Source organism: Danaus plexippus, chromosome 4 (assembly GCF_018135715.1).
Source record: "Danaus plexippus chromosome 4, MEX_DaPlex, whole genome shotgun sequence".
In the NCBI taxonomy this organism is placed as follows: Eukaryota; Metazoa; Arthropoda; class Insecta; order Lepidoptera; family Nymphalidae; genus Danaus; species Danaus plexippus.
The window spans coordinates 6,059,631-6,082,783 of NC_083538.1; the positions used below are offsets into that span (position 1 = coordinate 6,059,631).

Sequence of the window (23,153 nt, forward strand, 5' to 3'; positions counted from 1 at the left end):
CTCTAAGCTAGACGCACTTTGTCTGTAATCGTAAGCATTTAAAAATAAATTTCTAGAAAACTGTCTTATTTAGACCAAACAAAATCTTAAAGTTAAACTTCTCCGCTTAATTATTGGAAAATGGATATACAATTCTATTGTCAGATATCCAAATACCGTAACAAACTGTTTACCGATAAGATATCCGAATAGGTATAAATTTTGATTTCAATCCGTGTAAAACGTGGGACATATGTAATAATTCACAATTATTCATAGTACATACGAACGTTAAAAATTGACTGCAATATTAAAACCATGGATCGTTTTCACTAGTAGTTTATTATATTTATAGGAACTCTACACGGAAGAGACTATTAATGTCTTATTCGTTGTGAAACGATCCAAACCAATCTGTCGAGCGCCTTACATTACTTCAAATAAGGAAGTAGTAAAAATCATTATCAATAACTATACCGCTTTATATCAATTAATTACTTGCCAAATGCCAATCTATCAAATTTGCAATTCTTAAAAAGGTCAAAAGTAACGCAAAATATACAGGGGGCTTTATAAAAATAGATTATTTAGTTGTGTCTATATTTAAATTTATATCAGTTGGCAAGTACCATAGTATACGTAATTAAATTATGTATTATATCCGAACACGTAATTGATGTACCGAAGCTGAAAATAGTTTAAAGGAACTAACAATGACTGTGACGATTTTATTTTAACAAATCTGCTAATAAGGCTTAAAATAATTATAATAGTAGTAGTGGGCCAATGCCCACTATATTGGGCCCCATAATAAAACAGTCATCGTCCTTATTTTATTTATAAGTAAAAAATATAATGACAGCATCTAGCTAATAATTAGTATTTTTAAGCCGATTTATTACAAGAAACTCGAAGTGAAAGAGAAATAGTATATTTATGAGAATATACAAGAACAGGTTTAAAAAATATATTTTTTAAACTAACGTCATTCTTAAATATAGCGGCCCATTCTTAAATATAGCGGCCATTCAAGATAGAGAAACAAGCGGCCTTGAGGTTTGCAAGTTATTAATAGATGGAAATGAACAGAGTAAATATTGTAGGAAATCAGAAGAGTCAATAAGACTACATATATTTGTATTGGAATTCAAATTGCATCAGTTAGAACAAATGATTTTAGATCTTAGGTATGTTGGCATAAAATTCTTTTTCTATACCCTTGGTATTTACACTTCGATTTTTTTATAACCAGCGAAATCTTCGAGTTCAAAAAATATTCAAGAATACTTTAAACAACACTATTATATGGAAGAATGGCAATATTGGACTTTTTGAATATATTCATCTAGAACCGGCTAGGTTAAATATTAATCAGTAGTCAAAAATATAGCCAAGGTCGCATATTTAGGAGAAACAAAATTATGTAATAACAATTTAATTGGTTGAAAAAGATTTGATTTAAATTATACCAATTTACAATGCTATATAAGTTACACTGCAAATTATATGCAAGAAGTCAATAAAGGTAGATTGTGAACCTCTTTTTTACTGTCCCAGGTGTTTGAAATGTTAAAATGTAAAAAAAATCAATAAGAGGTAGTATGTTGTTTTGATTATAAGTAAATTATTTTTTCTTTTCATAATACGCTAGGAAGAAAGTAGTCCGATACTCTGATAAGTCATTTATATTAGCAGCTTCGTTTGCAGGCGAAACATGTGCATTTTTCCATTTCCAGATGGAAACGATGGAAATGAGGTCACTCAAACGCAATAATGATACAATTTAGTTCAAAAACTAAGAACCAAACGTTGTTTAATTAAGATAATATAGTATAATCCACAGAGATGTTAGATGGTATTCTCGTAACAATATTTGTATTTAAATTCATATAAAATTATTTAAACCTAAAAATACGTGAGCTGGAGCAGAATTAGAATATTGAACGTTTGAAATATCTAAAAATTTCTTCCTTTCCGAAATACCAGACTTGAAAAATTTAAATTATGATAATAAGTATTTAACCATTCTTGTTAAAAAAATGTATATAGCCACAACGTATTGATCAGAATAAAGTAATTGAATTCGTTCCTAGATACATAAATAAAGTAATAAAACTATATACCTAAGTTTAACCAACTATTTTTAGAACTACACGAAATTCTAGATTAAATGATAGAGTATGCCTTAATCTGATGTCTAAGTTACGTTACTGTAAAGGTTAACTAAAATAATCAAAGAAGTTTTTGCTTGTAAGAGCAACAAACATCCCTATATCTATACATTAAAATTCACACACAAGCTTTCGAATTTATAATATTAGAAGGATCTAGACCAAATTAAACAACCTCTATGTAGAGTATAGACTTTCACTAGTTAGACTTCTAAGATGTTGGGATGTTTGTATTTTGTGAATCTAAGACTATCATTTAAGACTATGTGGCTGTGCTATGTATGTATGTAGATTCAGTTTAACTTGTGAAAGTCTACACTCTACAGAGAGGTTGTTTGATTTTGTTTATAATATAATTCGTAATATTTTTGCATTAAATTGATCATACGCATTAGGAGTTGCGAGGTTGGGCGCGGTAATCCGGCACAGTAGCCGGGCGGCCCGGGAGTGAATTGGTGAATTGCTACAGCAGGTCCCAAATCACCCTAAATACGGGCAGGAAGGGAAGCCGGGGAGTTTTAGTGGGTATTCCCAGTGCAATACCATCAGGCGCTGGGCGATCCCCACACAAAACTCACTGTCGATCCAGGGTAGTGAGCAGTCTGTAAGAGGATTTCTCCCCGAAAAAAAAAATGGAGTTGCGAGGTCAATAAAATATTTAATGGTCAAATTAAATTTTATTTTAGGAAAGACAAAATAAAATTGTAAGTAAATGAGTATTGTGTAAACATTAAACAATAATTTTATCAAATTACATGACAATATAAATATAAGGCGCCAATTATCGGTTTTTTATATGGAAAAGTTGCATAAGGGCGCTATCTGCAATTGGTGGTCCTATACTATAGTAACTCTTCATATTTCGGCGTTTCCCTGACAGGTGCATGAATTCTCAACATGTTAAATATGTACATAATGTTGAGGGAAATTCTGATAAAATATTGAAAATTCGCCTGCGTTCCCTTGTTTATAATTATTTATTTAATTTATAAACGTTGACAGATCCAAAGTTTTCTTTTTTATTGAAATTTTAACATTTGCCCGTAACAGTTTATACTTAAATTACCTACTTTCCTTAAAATCCTTCAAATAACTTTTGTTGAAATTTACGTATGTAAAATTAAAACTTTATTACGATATCGGAAAATTTTTTCATCGATAAATTTGTAATTTAGAATTTCAGAATATCTTTTTTTTCAATGTACGAACGATTTGTCACAGACTAAATGTCACTTAATGGAAAAAAGGGAGGCGTTGGTTTTCTATTGTGATTTATTACAAACAATTTAGTCTCAGTTTTACAATACTGTAGTGTCATTTAGAATACTATGTAGTTAACATTTGAAATCATAATTTAAAATGTTATCTTTTATTTTAAACACGCAATTAATATAGATATCAACAAAAACTGGTTATCTAGTTTTCAACTTATCGAAAAATCTGTAGTTAATACTTTAAAATATAAAACATATTTCAATTTTTACTAAATTTCTTTTGATTCTATATTGTTTTTTGTTTTTCTGTGCTAATCGCCTTTTATTCTGCATTTTTCGATGCCTGTCAATGCTTGATGCCGCTCCTCGAACCTATGTCCAATTTAATTTACCATAATTTTGTCGCTAAGGATTCTTAACTAGATTAAAATAGATCAATCGGTAACCCCTACATCGACTTGCAACACACATTCGACGGACTACGGGTATTTGATAATATAATTTAAAAAATATCGCTATCATAAATGGTTCATACAAACAATAATGCTCACTTTTAAATGAAAAAATAAAACAATACTGTAATTTAAAAAAAAGCTTTTATTTATTTCTTACAATTAGATTATACCCGTAGTTTAGCTAATTTAAAGTTTGTATTGAGTTTGTCTGTTTCAAATAAGCATTACCATAAAACATACGTACCTGTCTGATATTATAAATGAATATCAATCAATACAAAGCGCCTTGCTTATTATGTAATGATTTATGTTTTCCATAAACATTTTATATTTCCAGGGTTAATACACACAAACACGTTACTCCTCATAACATTATTCGGAGGTTGATTTAATCAGGTATTGGCTGTGAAATGTAAGTAGAGTTGTTGAAAAATTAAGAAAGTTCCGTTAGTTATATTTGTTTAAATCAAAACTGTTTGGCGATAAGATACCCGACTATGGATGACCTTAATGAGTGTGATACTGACGACATTTATTTGGAACACATTTTAGTAATCCTTGTTTTGCTTTTCTATTCAGGGAAGTGGACGGAATCTAGCAATATTTGGAAAAAGGACCATTAAAATTAACCTTCCAAAGACAACAGTTGTATGAACTTAAAAGCTTTATTTATGCTAAATTACAACTTAAACCAAAAAATATATATTGTTAGGTTTTGAGAGATACGGTAGTCTCTACCCGTTTTGTTAACATTCCTTATTTAACATACGTACGCGCAACATATTAAAAAAATAGATGAACATCGCCGGGGCAACATTACTGTATGGACAAAATATCATATAACGAGTGACGTTGTATTATATCCGACCCATCAGGTACAAATAAATTAATATATTTCTGCTTTTTTTTTTAAGTACATATAGATATTTATACTATGAAATTACCTGAGCTATTCAGCTCTTTTTTTTCATCCCGGTAACACATAAACCTAGGCTTTGCTTTTCTTTCCATAACTTTAATGTTTATATAGTCTGACTGCTATGAGAGTTGAGACAGAAAAATATTACAGAAAAAAAAATTCAGTTCAATAAATAAATAATTTATTTAAAACCAAACACTTTATACTATACACAAATAAATATATTTTAATTCAATCGAACGGACAGTTCTGTTGATGGTCCAAACTCACGCAGTACATACCGCGGGCTCTGTGAAAAGAGGTTCATTAATTTTGTTTGTGTTAAATTTAACATGTGGCAACATTTAACAGTCGGCAAGTAACATATGTTTAAATTACACTTTAATGAGATAAATATTAACCTCAGAGAGATAAAAAGTAAAAAAGATATGTCCAAAGGATCTTAAAGAAAATGATGGAACCTTCAAAAGCTACAGCCAATTAGGAAACTAAAAATGTTATTTTTACAATCACCCCCTAACCAAAATATTAAGAACGATCACGAATCAAAGTAAGATGATTCATTTGTTAAGTTATTTCATATCATAGAAAGCTACGGTCACGATCTTCTTATTTTTTTCATTTCTCTTATCGTTAATTATATCTTTTTTAAAGATTCCGTCTATCATTTTACATCTCAAGCAATCGTCGTCTTCTCATTGGAGATGCATCCTTGTTAGTTATAAACATCAGTCTAAATCGTAAAATAAAATAAAACAAAAGAAAAATACTGAAATAATATATCCATGGTGATTTAAAATTTTCAATGATATTAAAATTTCATAACTAGTTCTCTTCCTTTTTGAACACAAAAAAATAATAACACTCCCAAATGCATAAATTCATACATACATCGACACTAAATAATTAAATACTAACGTGTCAGGAACATCGTCTCCAAGCTTCAAGGGTCGTCCTCCAGGGCGAATTCCCCAACGATCCTGTTTCGGACAAGAAGAGTCACAAGGGACTCCCACGATGCGCAACCTTTTACTGACACTCGCAGAGAAATAACAAGCGCTCATGAAATGACTGCATCTGGCTACCCCTAAAAAAGGATAGCTATTTATTATAATTTGAAATTAAAAAAAAATTTAACTTTCTACTAGTCAAATTTATTGTAGAGTGTTCAGATTTCATCAAGAAAAAATACGTACAAAATATATTATTAATATTCGTTTCATTATTGTAACTATTTTATATACAGCATTTATCTTAGTCACGTGAACGAAGTTATTTTGACCAGAAAAAATATAATATTGTGTATAATATAAGATGGCTTTGTTAACGAATATACCAGAACGTCGAAAATTCCTTTTATTAGCGACATAAAGCGTGATATTTTTTTTTGTATTGATAGAGGTTAATTTACTGTGTCGTAAATATTGTTTTTAACTACATCTCAATAATCTTAAATACGTAGTATATTCCAAAAGTATGTGTGAACAGTTTAAATATTACATTGGTTATTTATCTGGCAGAGATGATATGGGTAACAGATTTACCGTCTTTTTTTAACTTGATTTATTTGATTATGTCAAATTTAGTCTTTAAACTTTCACATCCTTCCCAATTCCAGGTCAATCTAAGGTTTGGTTTAATAAAAATACAATATAATCTTTTATTCTACATTATTATAAATCCTATACTTTTATTTGACAGAGCAAGAAGTATGTCAAATGAAAGGCCTTTACTAATTGAATGCAATACTATGAAAATTAAAACTTTAACGCAACATAAGTCATTAAATAAGTTAAACTATTTTAATCAAAATAATTCAGTCAGTATAAGTACCAGTTATAAGTCTTGTCACACCACTCCGAATATCAAAGTATCGTATTGATCAGATACGACAAAAAATGAAAACGTGGGGCGTTGTTTTATCTGAATAAACATGTACATTACCAGCTCATTTATACGCCTCATAGTGCTGTACAAGGAGATACTCGGAAACCTTCGGTTTCGTATAATGTTAACTCGTTTTTTTATTGGAAATAGTATTTATAATAATGTGAGAAATTAGTGGTCGATAAAAACTTTGTAAGCCACCACGATTTCTTTCATAATCTGATCAATAACCTATATTAATGAGTATTGTGGTGTGATAACACTGATAGCTGGTATTTAAGATATACCGAATTATTTGTAGTTGTCGATATATCATCTACTAACTCATTTTATTTTTTCATAATTAATAAAACCATTTAACAATATTGTTTTACTTATTTTTAAAAGTGTTTATGTCGTTTGAAGAATAAAGGATATTTTTTACGCTATTATAAATATTAATACTTCGAAGACAATGATGATGATTATGATTTCCTATGTTACATTTATTGTAATAAAATTTTATTTAAAACTATTTTCTGCAAAGTTTATGACTAACTAATTGATCAGACATCTTATCAATACATAATACATATTGTAAAACAAAGTCCCTCGTCGCGTCTGTCTGTATGTTCGCGATACACGGAAAAACTACTGCACCGATTTTCAAACAGTTATCACCACACGATAGCGTGATTCTCGAGGAAGGTTTTAGTATATAATTTGTTAAGTTTTTATATTTACTTGTGTGTTATATTAACGATATTTTTTGAAAATGTCGGAAAAAATATGAGCCGTCTGAGAGCTTTTAACTAAATCGCTGCCTTAAGTCTTTGAGATATAACAAAATAATATATGGGGGAATTGTGTATCTTATATTATATAATTGTGTATCTTATTAGGTCTCCAGAAAAGTCCGCGGTGGCACATGTTTATACCTTAAGGATAACAGGAAACAGGGGCTGGTACCTAGTTTACAATAATAAAGAAAATAACTGATAATACTGATATTACGAAATATTTAATATAAATTTGTAGTTAAAATATTATTTATTTGTTTAGTATATCTGCAGAGCAGCTCCTATGGCGATACGAGAGTTGACTCCGTAATGAAAACTCCAAACCTTACTATTCATAAATTAATAACTTTGTAGCAGAATAAATTTTACAGTCCCAATTAAATAACATATTATAATATCGTTTATCAAAATTATTACTTTTCATTTTCGTTAAGATTTTCAGAAATAATTATCATATTTCAATAGTTATCATTAGAAGTCCTATCTTTCCTATTTGTTTAATTTTATCGCAATGTAGATTATAGGTATAGTAATATAAACTACCATGTCCCTTAAATGTATAGATATGTAGAAAAAATGTTTATTAGTTCGAAGGAAAATTACACTTACTCATCAAATGACCTTTGCAACCTGGTTGCAACCTGCCACCGTTGACACAAAAATCAGCGTGTCCTATAAGGCCACTTTCTCCTAAAAACCCAGCGTTTGTGTGAACCACTTGGACTACATAAGCGTCTTCTCTGCCGAGACGAAATAATCTTGAACCGTACTCGGCAACCAGAGGTCTAGCGGGGTCAAGACCTGAAATAAACAACCAAATAAACAAGAATTCAGAGGGTTATTTTAACAAACAATATTGACCTTTTAGAAGTTGAATAGGCATTTCTCTTAATTATAATGAATTCCATTCAGCCATTTTGTTGTCTTTCATTTTTCAAATTCATTACCGGAGACCATACTCGCTATAGAATCTAGATAACTCATACATTTAATATTTTTTTATTTGCATTGAGTCGAAAGTTTTACGTTTAAAATTCCCTTTAATGTTCTTATAAAAGGAAAATGAAGATTTTTTATTTAACATAAAATACTTTGGGTTTCTACCAACATATGAGTTGAGGTTAAATTCTCTGCATATTTATTTAAATGACTCTTATTTTTTCGGATCATACTACGCGTATTTTATTATTTTAAAAAACTAAATACTCTCGCGCAGACGAAATCGCGGGCAGACGAAATGTCCGCCTGCCTATGTAACCAAAACGTCGGAGGTATATAAAATACATACAGTTAGTTTAATTTTTTTTTTAAACGTCTCTTAAATAGCTAAAACTTCGACAATTAATTTTTGAGAACATGTTATACCTATTAGAAACGTACACAAACCTTCAGTTTAAATGAACGAAGAGGATGAATTTCATAAATGACTTGAATGCTTAGGTTTGTAATTTTAATTGAATAGGTATAAAAAACTATATGTGTAAATACCTTAAAAGGTTTTGTTACGAGCAGTTCCTTTGAATCTAGAACTTTTGCCTCAAATATCTTTGTGATAGGCTTTATAAATTCCACTGAAATATTAAAATTCTATCCCTTCAGCATGAGTTTAATTAAGTTAAGATTTAAAAGGAATATTAACCGTTTTTATGTGGAAGGGACAATCTTTTCATTACAGTCAGGAAGGGACAATCTTTTCATTACAGTTAAGACGATAATCCTTAAGATTTTAAAACTATATATGAAGAGTAAGAACAAAATGTAAATCACTACAAAAAGCCTATAACTTTTACACTATAGCGTTTAAAGTAAGAAAAGATATTCAGATTCATATTTAAATTTAGAATTGTTTAAATATAAAATAAACATTCAAGTGTATCATAAGAGAGAAGACTGATATTGAAATGCTGATGGTTAGTATGAAATTAAAAAATATATATTTTGTGTGATGAGACTATATAAATTTCACCAACATTTATACTGATTGTAATGGAGCTTTGTATACTATGACGGAATTTTCTATAACGTAAAAATTAACAATTTTGAATGAATGTTGTATCATTATGAAAGAGTTGTTAATATATCGAACAAAACTATTTTAAGGGTCTGTTTTTATATAAAGGACAACATTCAGAATAAAAATATTTAAAGTTATCTATGAACTGTTAACTGACTTTTTTTGAAGATATGAGGGTTGAGGTAATGTAATGACAAGTGACAATTGTTATTAACGACATTTTAGGTGCCGGTCCGGAATTTAAAAATGGTTAAAGTAGAAATAAAATACACAAAGGTACGTAAAATGTTATTATAAAGACATTACTTAGCGTATGTTTGAATTGACAGTGGTATCATAGTATTAGAATTATATAAATTAACACTTTAATTACAAAAGCATACTCATTTAGGAAGATTTTAGATAATATTAAAATTCAATACATAACAACTCATACTTTCAAAGGTTGAAAGGTTTATTTATCTATCAGAATTAATAAAATGAGAAACAAGATTTACTCATTATTCCATTTCATTAAAGTTACAAAAAAAAAATTTGTGAAAATATTTAAAAAGCATTTAATTTAATGCATAAAAATACCTATTAAATATAGATAATAATTATTCTTTCGTATTAATATAAGAAATTAGAAGTAACTTGACTAGATGTAGAATACCGCTGAATTCATTATTAAAAATATACAGTATTTAAATATCTAACAACATCTTTACTTTGGGTGGATTCTCAAGTAGTTTGATAAGATTATGATATTACTGGGTATGTTATATATAAATAATTTTTTTCCCATTGAAACAATGGACATTAACATAACTTCTTTTTTATAAAAATTACCCTCAGTACTAATAATAACATAATCACATGTAATATTTAAAATGTTATTTATCACTTGCAACATATCATAATCAATAAATAAATGCATATTTTTTGGATTAATTTATTACTTGAGTAAAGTAAGCAAAGCAAGTGGAAAGCTATACTAGCTGCTCAGGTTGATCTCGGCAACCAAACAACCAATTGAGTTAAGGTTTTTCGTTTGATAGACTCCTCATCTGGGGTGGTTTTTAGTAAAAACAAAATTTTGATGGGAATACCAATTTTAATGCCAAAAAACGTCCAGAAAAATGGTTTTGTACAAAAATTAAAATGGCTTCATTGAACTCACACTGAAAGCTTTTTGTTTTGGGTGAAGCAAAAAAAATGTGAAAGTGCACCTCCTAGCATTTATATTACCTGATTCATTATTTTAATATATTTTATTTGTAACCTGCTATGTTATAAATGTAACTTTTTGATGTTTAACCTACAATATATAAAATTATATGACTTTGATAATTTATATTTCAGTTATTCATTAACAATAAATGGGTAGATGCTGTGAGTAAAAAAACTTTTCCCACCATAAACCCACAAGATGAAACTGTTATCGCCAATGTTGCCGAAGGAGACAAGGTAGATGTTGTCATATAAAAAAAAAATTAATTGAAATTTAGTCATTGACCTTTTTGCTTTTACTCAGATATTTTTCAATTTTATTATTTCACTGAAAAGTGTGCTCATATCCTAGTCATTAAATTTTGAATTTATCTATAATTATATTTTTCATTAAGTACAAAAAAATATATTTTTTTAATTGAATTTCTCCTGAAGAAAGTAGTCAAAATCTTTATGGATAATTGTTTATTTCTTATACAAAGTTTCAAAAATATTTTATAATTTTACTGTATTGTATTTTATATATGGTATGTTTATTTGAAATTAAAATAATTTTCTTTACTATGAAGGCTGACATAGACATAGCAGTGGAAGCAGCTCGTAAAGCATTTCACAGATATTCAAAATGGCGTACTATGGATGCATCCCAAAGAGGTTTGCTTATGTTAAAACTGGCAGAACTTATGGATTCCCAAGCAAAATATTTGGCAGAACTAGAGACTTTGGACTGCGGTAAACCTGTCAAGATAGCTGAAGAAGAGGTCCACTCTTCAGCTGGGGTATTAAGATATTATGCGGGAAAAGCTGACAAAATATTGGGCAACACTATACCGGCCGGTAATGTAACACCATTTTTAAATAATTTTCCTGTTGTTCCTAGAGTTCATATTGCTTCATATTATATTTGTAGTTTTTGTTATTTTATAAAAACTTTAGTTTACTGAATAAAAAAAATAAAAAAATACAGGGAACTTTATGGTCAACCATTATACAGAGTATTTAGGTGTTTTGATTGTGTAATATTTTTTTTTATTTGTATGATAAATTATGACTTAAAAAATGCAATATTTGTAGATGGTGAATGTTTGTCTATGACATTGAAAGAACCTGTTGGCGTGTGTGGACAGATTATTCCATGGAATTATCCCATACCAATGATATCATGGAAACTTGGACCAGCTCTGGCGGCTGGTAAGTCTAAGACAGAAAAAGATAATTATCTATAAGCAAAAAGGTATAGATTTTTGAATTATAGCCGTAATAATTTAAACATATGATAAAAGATTAAAATAAAAAAATAAAGTCTTGTTTTTAAATAACATTTCAAATGGTATTCATTAGAATTTGTCAAATTATTAAACTTTCCATGATTGTCAGTGAGACAGACATTTTTTTTATGATTTATGATGACGCATCTTATATATGGTAAATGAGTAAAAACTATTTTGTGATAAATCATAGTTTTATATAATTCTAGGGTGTACAATAGTATTGAAGCCCGCGGAACAAACTCCACTAACTGCGCTAGCTGTGGCGGCGTTAGTGAAGGAGGCTGGCTTCCCGCCGGGCGTTGTAAATGTGGTTCCTGGATACGGCCCGACAGCAGGGGCAGCCCTAACACACCACCCACACGTCGACAAGATAGCATTCACCGGCTCCACAGAGGTAAACAAGTGTTTTATATGCTATAAGTTAACTATCTTGTCATATAAATCTAAGCCATAGATATAGAGGTAAGGGGTTTAGAATTACACAAGCTAGGCCAGGGAAAATATGTTCTGTGGATATAATTAAATAACTCTTTGTTTAAAAAATATTCTTTACACCACTGAATAGATACTTTTGCTCGATGACAATTTCAAATCAGATGCTTGCAATTAAAAAAATATTTGAAGTAATAATGTTTTAGGTCGGAAAATTAATATTGGGTGCAGCGTCGGTTGCTAACCTTAAAAGAGTGACGTTGGAGTTGGGTGGAAAGAGCCCTCTGGTGGTGTTTAATGATGCTGATGGTAAGTATTTGTCTAAGATAAATCACACATATAATTACATACATACATATTTCTCCATCGTCGTAAGTTCATGGGAAGAGATAGTTGCAGTGGTTTTCCCTTGCCTTCTGCACCAGCACTTTTTAGGGGCTATTTAGACCACAAGGCTTGCTGTAGCCTGTTCCAGCCAGTGGGATCTAAATACTCTTAGAGAGTACATTTGACTGGGAAAGGATCACATTGGTACTTGCCAGGTTTCGAACCCGCGCCCTCACGTATGAGAGGCGGGCCTTTTAACCTTCAGGCCACCACGACTTTTTTTCTTTTATATATATATTGCTTGCTCTACCACTAAAACAGAGAAACCACCTTACATAGTTTAACTCGCACGTAACTCAATACGAGTATACACGGAGATCTGACACTTATAATTTCATTCAATTTATGTTTTGGTAACAGTGCCATCTATCAACAGCAAACAGAAACATTATCGATCGGTCTCTGCTAAAGCTACGTACCAGCAATAGTAGTAACTAGTACTCGTTGCTTATTCACCACATAAATACGTCACGTCAAACCTCGTGTTGTGTGCAGAAAATATTTGTATGTATATTGTGTAAAAACTTGTCAAATTTGTTGCCAGTTGAGAAAGCTGCAAGAATAGCTCATGCAGCGGCTTTCGCTAATGGAGGGCAATGTTGTTGTGCTGGCACAAGGACCTACGTACAATCTGGGATATACGAGGCCTTCGTTAACAAGGCGGCAGAGATCGCCAACCAAAGGTCCGTCGGCAACCCTTATGATGAAGTAGATCAAGGACCTCAGGTAAATTAATGTATATAATTATCGATAAATTAAGAATGCTTCGATTTTATAGAACAATATAGCAAAAATCAAGTTGATTTTTTTTATTACTCCTAAAAATGGCGGGAATTGATTTGGTTTCTGATTAAATAGAATTCAATGTAACATTTTGAGTATTATTTTATACTAGGTACCATCCCCAGCTTCGCATGGGCTCTTTAAAAAAAATATAAAATAGCCTATTTAATTTGATAATTATTAAACTTATAACTTTCAAATCGTGCGCCCGATTTAAATGATTTAAAAGGTAATTTACAGATACTGATGTAGGCTTGAAAACAAAGTATGTAATTTATTTTGATAAGACTCAACGACGTGTTTATGTAAATAGCTTTCCAATAAACGCTTTAGGAATGCCAATGTTTATAAGTTATAAAATGGATATAGTATGTTATTCTTATGGTATAGAAATATGCCACCGCGGACTTTTCTGTAGACCTATATAAGATACACAATTTCACGATATATTATTTTGCTATATCTCAAAGACTTAAGGCAGCGTTTTCGTTAAAAGTTCTCAGACGTCTTATATTTTCCTGACATTTTCAACAAATATCGTTAACGTACCCACAAGTGAATACAAAAATTAACAAATTACATACTAAAGCCTTCCTCGAGAATCACGCTATCTTGTGGTGATAACTGTTTGTTAATCGGTGCAGTAGTTTTTCCGTTTATCGCTAACATACAGACAGACGGACGCGGAGAGGGACTTTGTTTTATAATATGTATTGATTTATTTAATTGATAATTGATGTTCTCAGATCGACCAAGAGATGTTCAGCAAAGTTCTTGGTTATATTGATTCCGGAAAGAATTCTGGGGCTAGATGTGTCGCTGGAGGGGATAGAATTGGTGATAAGGGATACTATATTAAACCTACAGTTTTTGCTGACGTTGAAGATGATATGAAAATAGCAAGGGAAGAGGTAACAGAATATTATTATTATATTATTTAAACAAGTGAAAATAACTTTCAAAAACTTTTCACTATATAGTATACAACATATTTAAACTAATTTAGAATAGTATATATTTTAAATTATTTTCATATAGAATAAAATTCCAGATATTTGGTCCAGTCCAGAGCATACTGAAGTTTGATACATTCGAGGAGGTGATTGATAGAGCCAATGACACGAACTATGGTCTGGGAGCTGGTGTTATAACAAACGATATTACTATTGCAATGAGCTTTGCAAGACACGTCCGTGCTGGATCCATATGGTATGGGAAATAATATTTGTAAATCTATTTACTCTTTATTTATAGGAGTTGTTGTATTTATTAAAGAAATTATTTCAGGATCAATACATATGACCAGGTTACAAGCCAAACTCCGTTTGGTGGTTTCGGTGACTCTGGCATGGGCAGGGAACTGTGTGTATATCACATAATAATAACTATAATTTATTTATTTTTAAACGTTCATAAAGTATGAATTATGTCATACTTTATGAACGTTTAAAAATTATATTATTTTTTTATGGACATTATTCGATTTTTTTTTTCAGAGGTGAAGATGGTATACTGCCTTATCTTGAAACTAAAACTATTACGTTAGCACTGCCTAAGCATCCACAATTCTAATGGTGAAAAATTTTACATACATAATAATGAAGAATGAATGAAAATTATTTATTGATTACTATTAATTGCAATAAAAATGTATAATTTGTTAACAATGTTCGTCTCTTTCATTAAACGTATATATTTATTTTTAAGTAGGAAAAATATAGATGCAATTGTGTAATATCAAGTTAGAATGTCTCTTTTATTTATTGTAGTGAAGAATAATAACGGTAATCTACAAAAATTCATCGTAAACAAAAACAACATCAGCTTATCAAGAAGCGTTGACAAAAAACGACAAATAATCCCGTTATAAATACACCGCTTCGATGGATAAATCAAGAGCAAACAAACTAGTTTTTGTCCAAGTCGTTCCATAACTTAAAGATTTGTTTGTGAGGAATTAATGTCATACATACACGTAACCATTGTCGAGAGAAATATCTTTAGAATTAATTAAATTAAAGATTTCTAAAATGGATTTTTTCAAATTTTACACGTAATTGACTGTTAATTGTAGGAGTGTCAAGAAACGATCGAGCTAAATTAGGGGTACTCACCAACAATTTTATATTGCTTCTCTGTGAGATGATTTGACATCATACCGCAGACGTGTGCCCCTAAAGAGTGTCCGACGCACGTGATATTTCTTGCCAAAGCACCGGCTTGTGTTAAATGAGAATACAACTGTGCCGTGCATTGTGCTGCCAGTCTGTTGTAGATAACAATATAACATAATAAATAAATATCAAATAGGAACAAAGATTTATATTTGATATTTTTAAATCATTCGATTTGTTACGCTAATGTGTACCTGTCTTAAAGGATACGACATTGCCAGCATATTAATGTGAGGCGCAATATATTTTCTATTTATTTATTGTTATAGGAAGTTGACGTTGTTTTCAGTTTGCCAAATATAAATAGATCGTGTGTCATATAACTTAATATTTACTAATTATTATCTAAAAACACGACATTCTTTACACTTACTTCGTATTTGATAGCGCAGAGAGGTAACAAGGGAATCTCGTGAGTGGGGACCAATCGACCATAAACACGTTGTAGTCTTTTCGAGATAGATATGCTGAAAAAGAATGACAAATTTATATCTAAATGAAAAAAAAAATGTATCTTAGTATTAAAATATAGGTATCGGTTTGACAATTAATTAGATTTTTCCTTCGCGTATTCTATTCTATTCTTTAAGTTATTGGCTTTTGGTAATAGATTTCACTAATGTATTTGGATATTAACCCTTAACTTGGTAAGGTACATTAGACTGTACATACATTTCAAAAAAAATTTACTGGTTAAATAATAATACTTTTTTGTTTTGTTTTTATTAAAAATATTACTAAATAATTTAGAATTAGTAGAAAAATATTTTCGTTGTTGCAACACTGAACAACACATGTCAAATTCAAAATGGCTTCGAAACAACAAAGTGTTGGCGGGACCCGGGTAAGTTTTTGCGTTATAAATTACTTTTTAGCTCAAAAACTAATAAAAAATGGTGTGTTATTTGATCTAAAAACTATGTATTACTCAAAAAGTGGTTTTATGCGTTACTGTGTCAATTTTTATGGCCGATTTTGGTTGAAACAAATGTATGTACACTGCACTGCACGTTGCCAATAACGCACTAAAATACTAAAAATGTTTACAAAAGTTTACACAGTTTTTGTTTTTCAACGAATCGGCAGTTTTTGTTTATTTATTTTTTTACCTTCTCATAAAAACTGTCTGCTTTGAACTTTTTTTTTTCTTTTTCCGCCTGCAGAACTTACAACTAACTCGCGCCCATAAGATCTTGGCTTTGGTACCCGCTCAAAACGCATGCTCTGACGATAGTTCCACATCTGATGAGGAAGCAAATGCTTATATACCGCCTTCACCAGATACCTCTGATCCACCTTCAATAGCATCATCACTAAATTATCAATGGTTAAAAGCAGTATTTCGTCACAATGTATCTCTTGAAGAAAACTTATACAATCTCCATCAAACACAAATAGAGACAGTACTGGATTATTTTTATTTCTTTTTTTCTCCTGACTTAATTACTGACATTGTTTATAATACAAATTTATATGCAGTTGAACAACTAGGTCGATCTATTCAGCTGACAGAAGATGAGATTAAAAGCTTCCTGGCCATTCAAATCATGATGGGTATAGTACAGATGCCAGCTTATACTGACTATTGGGCAAGAAAAACAAGATACCCTCTCATTGCTGATCTTATGCCTCTCAAAAAGTATCAACAAATACGTCGATATATTCATTTTGTTGATAATACTTTGCAAGATTCAGACCGTTATTTCAAGATTCGCCCCCTAATGGAGAAAATACGCAAAAATTTTCTGAAAATTGAAGAAGGAAAATATTCCATTGACGAGATGATGATACCTTATAAAGGTCGTAAAGCAGGTAAACGAAAGCAGTACATAAAAATGAAACCTAAGAAATGGGGGTTTAAGAATTTTGTCCGTGCGGGTGTTTCGGGTATCATCTACGATTTTATTCTGTATGGTGGCGACGATACCTTTCGTGGACTGACTTTTTCAGAGAAAGAAGCTACAATTGGTTTAGGAGGTATGGTAGTGCTTGCATTGTGTCAAACTATAAAGAAAAAGCCGGCCATTGTGTATGCTGATAACTTTTTTATGTCGCCTGAACTAACATATATTCTGCGGGAAGAATACGGGATCCTTAGTCTAGGAACAATAAGGACTAATCGTCTCAGAGGCTGTCAAGAGTTATTGCCAACTGACAAACAATTAAAAAAGAAGAAACGCGGTTCTAGCGCCCAGGTGGTTTGCAATAAGAATAAGTTGGCAGTCGTAAAGTGGAACGACAATAAAGTGGTTACACTTATTAGCACCTACATAGACTCGTACCCCTTAGAAACAATCAAACGATACGATAAGGATGAGAAAAAGAAAGTAGATGTAGAATGTCCTCAAGTGGTCAAACATTACAACAAACATATGGGAGGGGTCGATTTAGCAGATATGTTGATATCGTTATATAGAACTCCCTTCAAAAGTCACCGTTGGTACTTGGGAATATTTTCACAACTTGTTGATATGTGTATAAATAACGCTTGGCTCCTACATAGAAGAGATGGGAAGAAGACTTCATTGAAAGATTTCAGATTTGAATTGTTTGATGGGTTGTCTAAGTCTAATAGAATAGGAACAAACCAAAACGTTACAGACGATATAGGCGAGAATCTGAAAATCCATAAACCAGTCTCAGTCCGACCAACTGATAGCGTCAGATTTGATAACACAGGTGATCTTCCAGAAGCAGGTAATGAAACAATGCGTTGCAAATATTGTAAGAGTGGAAGAACATCTGTCTACTGTATAAAATGTAACGTACATTTGTGTTTTGTTGTGGGAAAAATAAAACGTAATTGCTTTCGTAATTTTCACCTAAAATAATAAAGAATAATTTAAATATTTCCTCCTTTTTTTGAAATAAATTTATAATAACCTGAATAATGTAATTCATTATGTCCTTGGTAGTGTACACCAAAATGTACAAACAATTTATTTATAATATTTCTGTAAAATTGGCAGTGTACATTGTGATGTACTTAAGTTTTCTCGAAACCTAGGATACCTAGATTTTTATTTTTATTTTTCTCAAGTTGTCCATTCATAAATTAAACAAAATTTATCAATAATTTCCTTTTTTTTCATATTTTTAGTTCTTGCCAAGTAAAGGGTTAAACAGACCTATATAAAGAGGGATCCGTGAATGAACAAGGTCACGACTAGATACTAAGAACTTGGATAATACTGAGACGCTTCACAACGCTGGACGACGTTGAACATTTCGCGTATTAAGTTATTAACTAATAAATTGTCATTATATCGTCTAAAGTCAATTATTCTCTTTTTTACCAAAAAAATAATAGAGCTTTTTATAATCCAATTAATAACGTATATACAAATATGCGCGTTTATCTATGACCTCTTTAGTCATATTGCGTTCTATTACTCTGTGTTACCACTTCATAAAGCATGCTTTATGTTCCATAACATTCTGACCAAAATTTTAAGAGTTTATCTATTACAGGTAAGTACCTATACCTATGTCCAACTGAATGCATTTTTTTTACTACACTATAAGTTAGATGTAATATACATTTACATTATTTGCATACAAAATAAATTTTACATCTATAAAATATATTTATAATTTAAGAAATAAACAAATTATTCTAGATATTGATGGTATGTTTTGAGGCGGGTAAATTATGCAACTTACCATCCCTCAGGAACGTCATGGGCGTTTTGCTATGTGTCCCGTTAAACCCATGTATTATGAGGACGTTTTTCCTGGACAGCTTCCAACCATAGTGAGGTAGTTTGTTCACACGCCGTACATCCACCCATTGCTTGTATGGCCGTTCCCTGCTCACGGAACACTAAATGTATAACATTTTTTATATAATAAACTATTTACTACTATATAATCTACAGGTTACAGGAGGTTACTTGTAACGGTATAAATGGATCCGCTTAAATAATTTCTTTTAATAGATCATTATTATTTTTGACCATTGTCAAAAAAGAAGAGTTATCTTAATGGAAAGTATCTATTTTTTTGACTGTTCCTGATTATTTTCTTTGTTTATAAACTGATTTTGATGATTCTATTTTTTTATTGGAAGGTTGTTATCTCAAAGGTGATCCCATCCCATGGTAAGGAGAAATAAAAGGGACTCTTAAAAATCATAGTTAATTTGTATATCATATAAAAATATTATCTGTTCCCTGTGATTTCACCGACTTTGTTCTAGTTGATTGGATCGCAAAATGATTCTACGAACAATTTCATCTAAAGGGGCTCGACAGTTTTTGAGTTCTCATTAGAATTTAATCATTTACTGTCTCAAGTTTCCGCCGTCGTTTCTTTCAAAAAGCGTTGTAGCAGAACGATTGTTTTAAAAATAAAATAATTAAACAAGATGGATAACAAACAGGTAACCAAAAAGTTGATATTAACTTATTTCTAACAAATTTATACCTTATAATTTTGAACTAGGTGCCAATTAAATATAAGCATTGGGAAAAAAACGAAGCTTTTTTCACAATTATTGGAGGTTTATTTAAACATAAAAACGATGACACGCTGAGAACAAGATGCTAGTCTTGGCATCAATTGATGTTATATGTATATAGTCGATTGTTATTAGACAATACATTTTACTGGACCCGACATGATATGTGAAAGATGCGTGGTCTTTACATTTTAAGGGGAAAAAAAAATAACGAATTTTGGAACCAAAAACAAGGGATCAAACATAACAAAGCAAATCACAGACAGTCGTAGAAACTAAAAAAACACAGACGAGGTTTTAAGTTTTTTTTTTATATATTTCTAAGTAAATAAGCTTTTACTCATCTAGATATATGTATTTTCTAAATATTTAAATCTATTGCATGATACAATTTGGTAAAATGTTTGACTTCGCATTTGGCAAGCTGGTTCACTTGTGAAAACGTTTATTTCTTTAAAGAAATAATTTACACATATCTATTACTTTCTCTTTGTAGTGTTTTAAATTAAAATACTACAAAATAATATTATTTATATGAACAATTATCACTACACACACATATTACACATTTGTAAGAATTATTTTGAATAATACCATTAAAATTTATAAGAGATTTTCTCAATATAAACAAATTTCAAGATAACAAAAATGTTTAAATAGTATTCTAAAATTTCTAATACCCAATATTAAGTAGACATACGGACCTTTAATTAGTTGAAGTTTGCTTAAAACGTACGATGAAAACTACCTTTTATTTCCCATGCCACTGCATGGCAGTCTGTGAGCCTTAGAAAGTTAAGTATAGATGCAACAAGTTGTCTATTAAAATATATACTTGTACATAAAACAGTATGGTTATTGAAATATCTAGACATTTACCGTTTGGTAATCAAAATATTAAATATAAATTTATTGAACTGGGATTAAAAGGATTTAAGAAAATATATTAGGTATTTCTTAAAAATTTTATATAATTAAATTGTTTAGTTAATTACAAAGAAAATGATATTAATCTTTCATAGAATACATTTTTATTACTCACGGAGTGTATAAATAGAAGTTTATTTCACTATCCGGACATTTCCATTCCCTTTTCATAACGCATCTCCAGTAACGAAAATCTATCATTGACATAATGCTACCATCGGTTAAATACCCTGAAATAGAGCACATAAAATAAATCCTATATTATTTGTAGGTACACTGCTCTAAAATCAAAGCTTTTTTTATATTTACATTGTTACCTTAATATAATATCACGAATTCTACAAAATAAAATGTTAAGCAAATTGACAAATTCTGATAATATGTTAGGACCATTGAAGATTAAACAATCTTTCGTTGTACAAGCCTTAACTTATTATTTTCGTGAATGTAAAACTTTGTACTCTGATAGGATAATCAATACAAGAGCTAGACAGTTAACATTACCAAAAATTAATAGAACAATAAGTACTAAAAGTGCAATTTATGTTGCAATTAAATATTTTAATTTACTTCCTAATAATCTGAAAGAGCTAAATTATAATAAATTTTTAAGAAAACATATTGTGAGGTGGATAAGATCAATAATACTTTAATTCATAATAAATAGTATTTATGTAAAAATTTTGTAAAATTAATCTTAATATACTCTGTACACTACTTACTTAGTTAATTTAATATTATGTATTAATTTTTTATAAATGTATCGTATTTTTCTGGTGTCTATGCACAGGTGCTTATTGCACCTCTATAGAATGCTTTACCAGAAGTAAATAAATAAATTAAAAAAAATTAAAAATATATGACAATTTATCCACTTCGCTTTTCATTATAAAACTATTTAATTTCAAATGTCTTTCAACAAAAAACCGATGGTACAAAAAACGATGAGAAGTAATCGTTCTAAAAGAATGGAAGAAGCGGTGTATAGGCTTAAGTTCCATGGCTTTCACTGCGTTCGTTACGCTATAAATTCTTAAATCTCTACTAACTTTTACACACGTCTTTGCTTACAATATACCAAGCTGTAATTAACTGATTTATGTGTATTGGTAAGTCATGATTCATGAGATACTAATAACTGCAATTTAAAATCCTCTTTTTTCACTTGACTACTGATTAAATTATACGATCAAACGCTTCGTATGCCAGGGATGACTTGATACGCTCGTCAATAGTTCTCAGTCTAGAGTCCCTTATATTAAAAATGTTGAACAGTGAGAAATAGGTTAGCGCTCAGTGCAAGTTTTAGTTAGTTACTGAGTCTTAGTAATAATATGTTGCAAGAGACAGTTAACGACTCGCAAGATTCACCATAAATTAGAATTTCCACAAGCAGAGGTCCCGCTAAATGAGAAATTAGAGAAACTCTCTTCTTTTGACCTATAATACCATGTGTTCTGACTGTTTTGTTATACCAAACAGTCTTCTAGAAAAATCTATTAAGTATTTAAGATTTTCATTATTTAAAATTTAAGGGTAATACATCCTTGACAGACAATATACAGTAGAAACTAGAAGGCAGTTCATTGTCCAGACCGCTATACGGATTTATTCAAATATATTTTATACAAACGTATACATGAGGCTAGTCTTTTGTTTTGTAAATATTTGTATAATATATTAATATATTTGGTATTATATCTTAGTTTTTGATATTTTATTTCATATTGATAAGAAGTCATTCCTAATTATAGTTTTAAATATATGTAATTAGGAATGACTCTAGGACCGTCACCTTCTAACCCATTTTATTTCTTTTGTACATAAACTATTTAAAATAATTTCTCATAAATCTTTATAAGATCAAAACTCACCGCAATCGATTAAAATATATATAGTAACAAATAATATGGAGCGCTTCATTTCTGTGCAACAATCACAATTCACTACGCGTATTAACAAACATTTGGTTCAAAAAAAATAACTTAAATATTAACGCATTATAAATAAATAGTTTAAATTAGGAACATTTTCTTCATTTTATACCGAACTGTGTTGAGTCCATGGCTATAATGCCGTCTTAAGCGATA

At 30.3% G+C, this 23,153-nt stretch overlaps 3 protein-coding genes across 3 annotated transcripts; 2 read left to right on the plus strand and 1 right to left on the minus strand.

Moving 5' to 3' along the window:
• Positions 1-4,902: 4,902 nt before the first annotated feature.
• On the minus strand, positions 4,903-23,124 carry LOC116768472 (lipase member H-A-like). The gene is made up of 8 exons (XM_061523842.1): positions 22,938-23,124; positions 21,179-21,293; positions 19,341-19,486; positions 16,051-16,144; positions 15,618-15,769; positions 8,014-8,205; positions 5,657-5,825; positions 4,903-5,027 (listed from the first exon to the last, which is right to left on the minus strand). Exons 1-8 carry the CDS (start codon positions 22,984-22,986, stop codon positions 4,970-4,972), a joined length of 975 nt encoding a protein of 324 aa, XP_061379826.1. The 5' UTR covers positions 22,987-23,124; the 3' UTR covers positions 4,903-4,969.
• On the plus strand, positions 9,590-15,172 carry LOC116768661 (aldehyde dehydrogenase X, mitochondrial-like). Its single transcript, XM_061523821.1, has 11 exons — positions 9,590-9,694; positions 10,763-10,867; positions 11,200-11,467; positions 11,705-11,821; positions 12,108-12,295; positions 12,540-12,642; positions 13,265-13,446; positions 14,250-14,414; positions 14,555-14,712; positions 14,791-14,865; positions 15,000-15,172. The coding sequence occupies exons 1-11, from the start codon at positions 9,665-9,667 to the stop codon at positions 15,073-15,075; spliced, it is 1,467 nt and encodes a 488-aa protein (XP_061379805.1). The 5' UTR covers positions 9,590-9,664; the 3' UTR covers positions 15,076-15,172.
• LOC133320087 (piggyBac transposable element-derived protein 2-like) lies at positions 16,336-18,789 on the plus strand. Its single transcript, XM_061526940.1, has 2 exons — positions 16,336-16,521; positions 16,841-18,789. Exons 1-2 carry the CDS (start codon positions 16,486-16,488, stop codon positions 18,506-18,508), a joined length of 1,704 nt encoding a protein of 567 aa, XP_061382924.1. The 5' UTR covers positions 16,336-16,485; the 3' UTR covers positions 18,509-18,789.
• Positions 23,125-23,153: the final 29 nt, after the last annotated feature.